Raw genomic sequence first — 10,552 nt, forward strand, 5'->3', positions numbered from 1 at the left:
TAAATCAATAACAAACATAAACATAAAAACATAAACATAACAAACATAAACATAACAAACATAAACATAAAAAAAATAAATTCTAAATAATTATTTTTCGTACCCCTTTTCCCCCCTTTCATTTCCCACAAAAATATATATCCGACTCGAGTTTCTTTCATAGATGATCTTCTCGAAGGAGAGTACAAACGAGATAAATCTTACACCACCGTTACACCGTTTCTCTCTAAGGTGGAACGCGAAATAGTAGGAGATAGAAAAGTAGTTAAAGAAAGAGAAAGAAAAACATATATATATATATATATAAAAAGATAGAAAGATGGTGGTTGGTTAAAGGCAACCAGGAGAACAGGTAAAACAAAAAGTTAAGAAAAAATCAAAAACCAGTCTCGTGCAGGAGAACTCGGTAGTCTCTCAACCAACCCAACTCTTTCTCTCTCTCTCTCTCTCTCTTTAAATGTATCCGTTTATATATACATATATATATATACACATGTATATATACGTATGTGTACGTGTACGTATATCTCCATCTCTTTCCCCCTTTCGTTGATTTTTTATTTCCCCTCCATTCCACTCCTTTCGACTACTACCTCTCATCGCTACCACCACCACCACCACCATTATCCACCACCATTATCCACCACCACCAACATTATCCACCACCTCCTTTTTCTCCTCCTCCTCCTCCTCCTCTTCCTCCTCCTTTTGCCACGGCGGCGGTTCCTCACGGTCCACGCTCTTCCTTAATTCAGTCCAATGAGAACCGTTCTTCGATTCGTCACACCCGCTAAGAATAATCGGCGTGTGCTAAGCAAATTTTCTTTCCTTTTCTTTTCTTTTATTTTCTTTTTGTTTATATGTATAAGTGATTTTTCTCAACAAACAATTTCGTCATTCCCCTCCTCACCCCTTTATTCACCCCCTCTGTTGCCCCCCTCCATTTTATTTTCCGCTAATTTTTAACCTCTTGCCTTAACCACCCCCCACCACCACCACCACCATTAACCACTAGGAGACATCAACCTTTGGAAATTTTCTTTTTCGTTAATTATTATTTTAATTTTGGTTTTTCATTATTATTCTTTTTTTTATTTTCTCTTTCGTTATTTCCGTTCACCATCAGCATCCACCACCATTACCACCACCACCACCATCAGCATCAATACTCGACGCGTATTTTTCTGAGTGAACGAACGTTCGAACATTCGGTACGTGTGTTGCATACACATAACATCGTGAAATTAAGTGTCGTAACTTGCGGTGTGTATATAATCCGATGGGTGAGATTGAGTTGAGATTGTTCAATTAACAAGAAGATAACATTTTTTCTTTCGAAAGAAGAAACTAATTTACATAGAAAAAATAAAAGAATAATAAATATACTAATAAGCAAAGATATTTTTGAAGTATCTCTTTTTTTTATATAAAATAACGAAATAAAAACGATAATTATAAATAGTTTCTTCCTCTTCTTGTTTTTTGTTTGTTTGTTTGTTTTTGAATTGTTTTATAATACGAAATCGTTTGAAATTGAAAAGTTGAAACGTCGAATCGAAGGTGAATTCTCACCTGGTCCCACTTGGTAGTGTCCTCCATTAAGGAACCACTTCTTCTTCCTCTTCCTTTTCTTCTTCTTCTTTCTTCTTCTTCTTCTTCTTCTTCGAGTTCTTCGAGTTTCTTAGTAGAGACATGAGTTTCAACAGTCAAGACGACGCACCTCACGACGAAGGAAATGTCTCGACGTACCAGTCGCAACGCGAACCGGTTACGCGCTCTTAAAATAGTTTCTCACGCGTAGGTAACTGGTACGAGGCGTGCTCCTGTTCGCTGGAAATACGCTGATCGATGTGGAAGGTAAATATCGATACGCATATATACACACACGAACGTATACATATGAGTCGTTTATTTTCTAAGTTGCTTTTAAATTCATCTGTCCAGTTGTTTGTTGGTTTACTGTATTAAATGGTAACGTGTGTACTACCTGAAGTTAGCTGTCGTATAAATTCATCTAGCAGAAAATAAGAAAATGAAGTTAGGTCAGTTTCAAAATTAATTGCTCGTATATATTTTCTAAATTGTTGAAAACTATTTGTCCAGTTGTTTGTTGGTTTACTGCACTATCTGGTAACGTGTATTACCTGGTAACGTGTACCATTTGAAGTTAGCCGTCGTATAAAATTATTTTGCGAGAAAAAAAGAATAAGGTTAGGTCAGTTTCAAAATAAATTGCTCGTATATATTTTCTTAATTGTTTAAAACTATTTGTCCAATTGTTTGTTGGTTTACCGTACTATCTGGTAACGTGTATTACCTGGTAACGTGTACCATTTGAAGTTAGCCGTCGTATAAAATTATTTTACGAGAAAAAAAAAGAATAAGGTTAGGTCAGTTTCAAAATAAATTGCTCGTATATATTTTCTAAATTGTTTAAAACTATTTGTCCAGTTGTTTGTTGGTTTACTGCACTATCTGGTAACGTGTACTATCTGAAGTTAGCTGTCGTATAAAATTATTTTGCGAGAAAAAAAGAGAATGAGGTTAGGTCAGTTTCAAAATAAATTGCTCGTATATATTTTCTAAGTTGTTTAAAACTATTTGTTCAGTTGTTTGTTGATTTACTGTACTATCTGGTAGCATGCACTACCTGGTAACGTGTATTACCTGGTAACGTGTACCATCTGAAGTTAGCCACAATATAAAATTATTTTACAGAAAAAAAGAGAATGAGGTTAGGTCACTTTCAAAATAAATGACTCATATGTATATATATTTTCTAAATTATTCAAATCCATTTGTCCAATTGTTTGTTAGTAACCTGTACTACCTGGTAGCATGTATTACCTGGTAACGTGTACTATCTGAAATTAGCTGTCGTATAAAATCATTTTACGAGAAAAAAAGAAAATGGCGTCAGATCACTTTCAAAATAAACAACTCACGTATATATATTATATGAGTGTGTATGGATTTATAAAAAGATAATTGCAAAAGTTCAATGTGTCCAATTAAAAAGTAAATTAAATAAAAAAAAAATACATACAAATTTTATCCTAGTTTGTTTTTTAAATGACGAAATGCAATCGAATTGTCAACATTTGATCACTCGACAATCTCTTTTGTGGTAATTTGCGTGGAATTATTATTCACTAAATCACATATAACATAATTATCAATAATCTTTAGGTCGTCCAGTGCAAAGTTTAGATCGTTCAGATCGAGTTCATCATTTCGAAATCGATTAAATCATTTTTTTTTTTGTAACTCTTCTTAAAGCAATATTACGTCTTTTGAATATTTATTTCTTGCGCAGTTTCCAAGCACACTATAATATAACATAACACAACGAGAATGTTACTTTTTTTTTTCCATTTTTAATAATTAACACGATGCACGTTATATTTAAATAAAGTTTCTTTCTTTGAATATAATTATTAATTAATATTAAATTCATTTTGGTTTTAATTTAAATAAATGTCAATTAATAATATAATTATAAAAGAAATATCAGTACAATCAAAAAAGTGCATGATTGAATGTATTTATGAAAATCTTACACGAACTTTTGCAATCACCCTATATATACGTATGTATAATCAAATGCGCACTGTATTAAAAGATCAGATAAATTGTTAAAGCGTGAACAAGATTTCTCTATCGTGTTAACTTCGATCTATCGTTCGAGATTTATCGAAAAATATATCTTAACGTATATTGAAATTTGATTTAATCTTAAACTCTTCATATTTCTTTCAACTAAATTACACTTAATCCATTATTAATTATATGAAAGACAAATATTTAAACAGAAAAAGGAAACTATTTATATATCATTCGATAAAATAATGTTAATTAATAAATGTTTAAAAACTTTATTAAATATAACCAATTATAAATAAATAAATATTCGAATTATATCAAATAATTATTCATTTTTCAAAGTATATGTTGCAATATATATATTTGACAATTAAAATAGCAATTAAAATTAACAATGAACAATGTTTCCTATTAATTAAATTTCTATTAATTAATAATTAATGTATTAAACGTTAAAACATATATAATATAATAAATACACTAATAACACACATATAAAATTTAAAAACTTCATTAAATATTAATATAAAATAAATATTCGAAAATGAAATAAACAATATTCAAATAACTATCAAATTCATTTTCAAACTATATATTACAACAAATATACAAATAAATATTTTTTGTACAATTAAAATAGCAATTAAACTTAATGATGAACAACGTATTCCTATTAATTAACAATTAATATATTAAACGTTAAAACATATATAATATAATAAATACATTAATAACACACATATAAAATTTAAAAACTTCATTAAATATTAATAAGAAATAAATATTCGAAAATGAAATAAACAATATTGAAATAAATATTTTGTGTACAATTAAAATAGCAATTAAACTTAATGATGAACAACGTATTCTTATTAATTAATAATTAATGTATTAAACACGTTTATATATATTTATTGAAAATTCTTGTAAACAAAAATTCGTATTAAAATTAGACATTGGATTGAATTATTCAATTGAGATCGTTCCCCTTTCGTTTATTCGCATCAGGTGGGTATCACGTTAGGTATACACCACCACCACCATCACTTACCTACCTATCTACCTTCAATTATACCTGTTGCCTTTCTTTCAACAGAGTAGTAGTAGTAGATTGTTGTTTGTTATTGAAGTTATTTCATCGCCTCAGGCCAGAACAAGGCGAGGCTCTCTAACAAGTACGCAAGTTGTTCTGTCCATGACTATGACGGACACACATAGTTTATTACTTATGTTAGTTAACATATACAAATGGAATTTCTATAGCAATTTAAATTAACGATGAACTACGTTTCCTATTTATTGAATTCCTATTAATTAATAATTAATGTATCAAACGTTAAAATATATAATATAGAATATAGATACGAATAGGAAACGTGTCATTAAATTAAAATTAATTAATTATTATTACAAATTTTGTAGTATAAACTATTAAAGTAATATTTTATCAACGTTTTATTTTTATTCTTCACTCTAGATGTTTTAATTTAAATAAACGCGTCATCAAATTAAAATTAATAAATTATTATTACAAAATTTATAGTATAAACTATTAAAGTAATCTTTTTTATCAACGTTTTATTTTTATATTTTTTACTTTAGATGTTTCAATTTAAATAAACGAGTCATTAAATTAAAATTAATTAATTATTATTACAAACTTTATAATATAAACTATTAAAGTAATATTTTATCAACGTTTTATTTTTATTCTTCACTTTAGATGTTTCAATTTAAATAAACGCGTCATCAAATTAAAATTAATAAATTACTATTAAAAACTTTATAGTATAAACTATTAAAGTAATCTTTTATTAATGTTTTCTTTTTATTCTTCACTCTAGATGTTTTAATTTAAACAAACGCGTCATCAAATTAAAATTAAGAAATTATTATTACAAAATTTTATAGTATAAACTATTAAAATAATATTTTATCAACGTTTTATTTTTATTCTTCACTCTAGATGTTTTAATTTAAACAAACGTGTCATCAAATTAAAATTAATAAATTATTATTAGAAAATTTTATAATATAAACTATTAAAGTAATCTTTTATCAACGTTTTATTTTTGTATTTTTACTTTAGATGTTTAAATTTAAACAAACGCGTCATCAAATTAAGATTTACAAATTATTATTAGAAATTTTATATATAAACTATTAAAGTAATCTTTTTTATCAACGTTTTATTTTTGTATTTTTGTATTTTTCCTTTAGATGTTTTAATTTAAATAAACGAGTCATCAAATTAAAATTAATAAATTAATAAATTACTATTAAAAATTTTATAATATAAACTATTAAAGTAATCTTTTATCAATATATTCTTTTTCTTCCTACCGTTTTAATTTAAATCCATGATCTAATTGTTATTAATTATCAAAAAAGTTATCTCGCGTGTGTTGATAAGATCAATAAAATAATAAAATTACAAGGTAATATTAAATACACTATTAATAATAATAATATACAATATTAATAACAATAAAAACACACGTATACAATATTATTAATCTTAAATAATAATTATTTATCGTAACAATCTCGTTAATTTAAATGATTCAAAATAAACTATACAAAAATAAAAACGATTAATAATATAATTAATTAAATTATTAAGATAAAAATCCTATTATAATACGAATTGGAGTTAATAATCCAATAAAAAATTTCTATTACAACTACTGGAATCCCTTTTTGTTGTGTGTCCTTTAAAAATACGGATGATTTCATCCATCTGAAAGGTAACTAACAGAAAAAAGAGAAAAAGAAGAAAAAGATATAACGATAACCAAATACTAATACGATAACCATAGATCAGATGTTAGATAAACGGTTAACATAAAAGAAAAATCATTTAAAATAGATTTAAGATAGATTTGAAAGGTAGTCAGTAAAAACATAGTCCACTTTATTGAATTGTACGACACCATGGGTGTCTGTGTCTTCGGTTTACGTTAGAACCTTTTCTTTTCCTTTTTTTTTTTTTCAGAATCAAAGTGGGGGGGATATATCCCAGGTTTGAAAAGGTGAGCTAAATGCCGGGGTCCTGTTAGTCGTCCCGTTAAAGTCTTCCGGGCTACGCGTTCATGGGGAAAAAAAAAACGTCAAAGTTTTTCTCACAAATTTCTCACAAATTTCTTTCAACCGTTTCGTTTCGTTTCGTTTCTTTTCTATTCAACTTTTCTTAATTTAATTTAATTTAATTTAATTTAATTTAATTTAATTTTGTTTTCTTTTAAAAAAAAAAAACCATAACAATAAGACAAGTTGTTTTGTTCGTTTAATTTGTTAATTTCGTTGAATAATAAATTTACGTCCAAATTTAATTCATTTATCATAATATCGTCGTCAATAATAACACATATATATACTTAATATAAATTTGTAAGTATGTATTAATGTGTGTGTGTGTATGTTGGTTTCCGAGTTGGTAACATTAGTCACCTTGTAATCATAGTGTCGTGGTTATATATGATAGAAATAGATATTTAATTGGCATCTTAGAAAAGATACAACTATATTCAACGTAATTGTTGTCTTGCATCGGGATTTCTAACGTGTGAAAAGTTTAAATACGATCTTTTTATATTGATTCACGCTGATTATTCTTATTCTTCTTCTTCTTCGTTTATCTTTTTATCTTATTATTATTATTATTCTCATATTTTATGTAAGTTTTATCTCGAGATAATAATATACATAGTGATTTGTAACAAACAAAATAAAATAAAATCGATAATAATCGCGAGTGTGTTTTTTTTTATAATAAATAATAATATAATATATTTAACGAAGTGTAAAGAATTTGTTTAAATCTAAATTTTTAAATAGTGATCAAGTTTAACTTTCATTCCGATTATTTGAAATTGTTCGATAAAATGAAATTCATACGACAAATCGTATGACAAGATATATATAAAATAATAATAATATTAATTATTATTATTATTGTTAATAGATTGTGAATTGAGTGTAATATTAAACGATGATATTACTATAACAATATTTCCCGCATTAAATATCTGATAACGTAAATATATAATATAATATATAATCATAATATTAATCTTAACACTAAATTTACCGACTGAGCATATTTGACTAATTTCAAATTTTTTTTGCCTACCTATAAATATATATATAACTTAAATATTATATATTTTAAGTATAAAAAGTATACGTTGATTTTTAATGTCAAATTCTTCATTCAAACAATGTTTATAAAGTTTTTCAAAAGTATAATAAACAAAAAATTCGTAAATCTAGTGTTAATAATTAATAATATCGCATTAACATAAATGATATTCCTAAGTTAAGAAAAAAATACGACGCAATCGTAGAGAAAAAAGATCTAAAAGGAAATATAATCAAGTATCTGTGTATCTATGTGTATCTGTGTGTGTATTATATCCAAGTTGAACTGAAATTTTCGTTCTTTTCGCTAACACGTATATATATCTTTCTCTTTCTAACAGCATAACGTACTGACTCACGTTCATGAATATTCTTAATAATCTTAATCGAGCGTTATCGTCGTAATCAACGTGTTTCGTCGTTCGAAACGTTGAAAAATATACGAAAATTATCTGATTATTTCTTCCTTTTCTTTTCTTTTACTTTTTCTTTGCTTGCTTGCTTTCTTTCTTTCTTTCTTTCTTTTTTGTTTGTTTGTTTGACATGAATTTGTTTACAACAAGTATACAACACATTTAATTGAAAATAATGTATTCCATTCACGAATTTTGTTCAGAACACGATGACGTGCAGGAACGGGCTAATGATGATGATCACCGCTGCGTTTACCATAGGAATTCTTCTTCTGGTTACTAAAACCGATTACTCGGAAGCCTGCAACGAAGCCATTTGTGCAAGCGTCGTTAGCAAATGCATGCTCACACAAAGTTGCAAATGCGACCTCGTCACCTGTACTTGCTGCAAAGAGTGTTTCTCATGTTTAAGTTATCTCTACGACGAGTGTTGTTCTTGCGTTGGTAAGTTTTTTATAATAATCAAAAAATACAAACAAACAAAAAAACAATACATCAAATATATATATATATATAATCGTTTAATTATTAGGGTGAATCAAAAGTTTGTGCATTTATTGTTTTGTTTCAGATATAATACAATTTTTTTTTTAAATTAATAAAATTACTTTTCATGCAAGAGAAATTTATTCATGAAAACAAAAAAATATGAGAACTTTTGGTATTCACTCTAATAATATAAAATTTTTAGTATCAGAATGAATCAAAAGTTCGTGCATTTATTGTTTTGTTTCAAATAATGCAATTTTTTTCAGAATTCAATAAAAAAATACGCGAACTTTTGGTGTTCACTGTAATAATATACAATTTTTAAATATATTTGTAAATTAGCAATATGTAAAAGTATCGGAGTGAACCAAAAGTTCGTGCACTTATTGTTTTGTTTCAAATAATGCAATTTTTGTTTTGAAATCAATTAAATTACTTTATACGCAAGTGAAATATTAAACCTTTGCACTCCTATGTCGAGTGTGACATCAGTTTTTATCTCAAAAGATATCGTAACTTTGTGTATGAAAATTACAAAATACGATAATAATAATAATATAAATAAAAAACGGATATTTTTAATTGAACTTGTTTCTTTCTTTATCATTGTTTCTTTTTAATTAAAATAAATTTCAAATAAAATATTTAAAAGCATTAAAAAAATCTACCGGTTACAAAATTGAAATATAATTCGTAGTGCAAAAAACACGGGGTTCATATTTATTACTTTTTGTATTTATTATTGTGTTACAAACCGCACAATGAATTGTATTTTTTGTAAAATTTACTTTGACGAATATTAAAGTTTTTGTTTGTTTTCTTTTTAAACAAAACCTAAACGAACTTTTGGTTCATCCCAATAATAATGGCGACGATTGAAAATTCCATCCCATGTGTTTATTTTATTTGTTTCTTTCTTTTAAAAAAAAGATCTCTGCCCAAAACCGAACATCACGGACAACCCGTTGAGCAAAAAATCCCACGTGGAAGATTTCAGCGAACCGGTACCAGGTCTCTTCCAAGCACTCACGGCAGAACCGGATCCGCGCGAACGTTGGCTCACCTTTAGCTTCCCAGTCGATTTTGATATGGCCTTGTTTGCGCCAAAACAAGATAAAGAAATCAAATATCACATGCGTGAGTTCAATCTTATAATATTTTACAATTTTCTTATTATTTTTATAATATCCTCATTATTTATTATTAAGATACGAAAAAACAATTTATAATTTGAAAAGAGCACTAAACCGTGTTAAACATTAAATAACCGATCAAATGTCAATTACTTTTTTGTTGACACAATTTCTTACAAGTTACATTGTATAATATTTTTGATTATAATCCAAAATTCATATATTACATAAATAATATATTTTGTTTAGAAGATATACGCGAAACTCATTACGTTTATTGTTCAAAATAGAAACCCCCTACCCCCTCCCCCTTCTCTCAACATGTATTATAATTATAAAAGAATACATTATAATACTTTATATACATGTGATTGTTGTAATACAGAAACTGCTGACGAAGTGATGCATCCTTTGAAACCAAACGTGATGACTGTGAACTGTACCGTCGCGTTTATGGCACAATGCAACTCTTGGAACAAGTGTCGAGCTTCCTGTCAAAGTATGGGTGCAAACAGCTATAGGTGGTTCCACGATGGTTGCTGTGAGTGTATCGGTGACACGTGCATTAATTATGGTATTAACGAATCCAGGTGTATCCATTGTCCATTGGATAAAGAAGAGGATAATTTAAAAGATCAATACGATGATTTTGGTCAGGACGAGGATGAATTGGTCGAAGATACGATTGATTAAATCTAATTATTATTATTAATAGTGAATAATGTACCGAACTATGCGAAAAATTATTCGCGTTGAGTGCAATTTTTCATAATA

General features: G+C 27.3%; 1 protein-coding gene across 1 annotated transcript; it reads left to right on the forward strand.

The window, feature by feature from the left end:
* The first annotated feature begins 1,768 nt into the window (after positions 1–1,768).
* On the forward strand, positions 1,769–10,552 carry LOC122525659 (twisted gastrulation protein homolog 1-like). The gene is made up of 4 exons (XM_043648583.1): positions 1,769–1,857; positions 8,360–8,600; positions 9,576–9,782; positions 10,164–10,552. The coding sequence occupies exons 1-4, from the start codon at positions 1,849–1,851 to the stop codon at positions 10,469–10,471; spliced, it is 765 nt and encodes a 254-aa protein (XP_043504518.1). The 5' UTR covers positions 1,769–1,848; the 3' UTR covers positions 10,472–10,552.

This window comes from Polistes fuscatus, unplaced genomic scaffold, assembly GCF_010416935.1.
Source record: "Polistes fuscatus isolate 324 unplaced genomic scaffold, CU_Pfus_HIC Scaffold9, whole genome shotgun sequence".
NCBI lineage: Eukaryota > Metazoa > Arthropoda > Insecta > Hymenoptera > Vespidae > Polistes > Polistes fuscatus.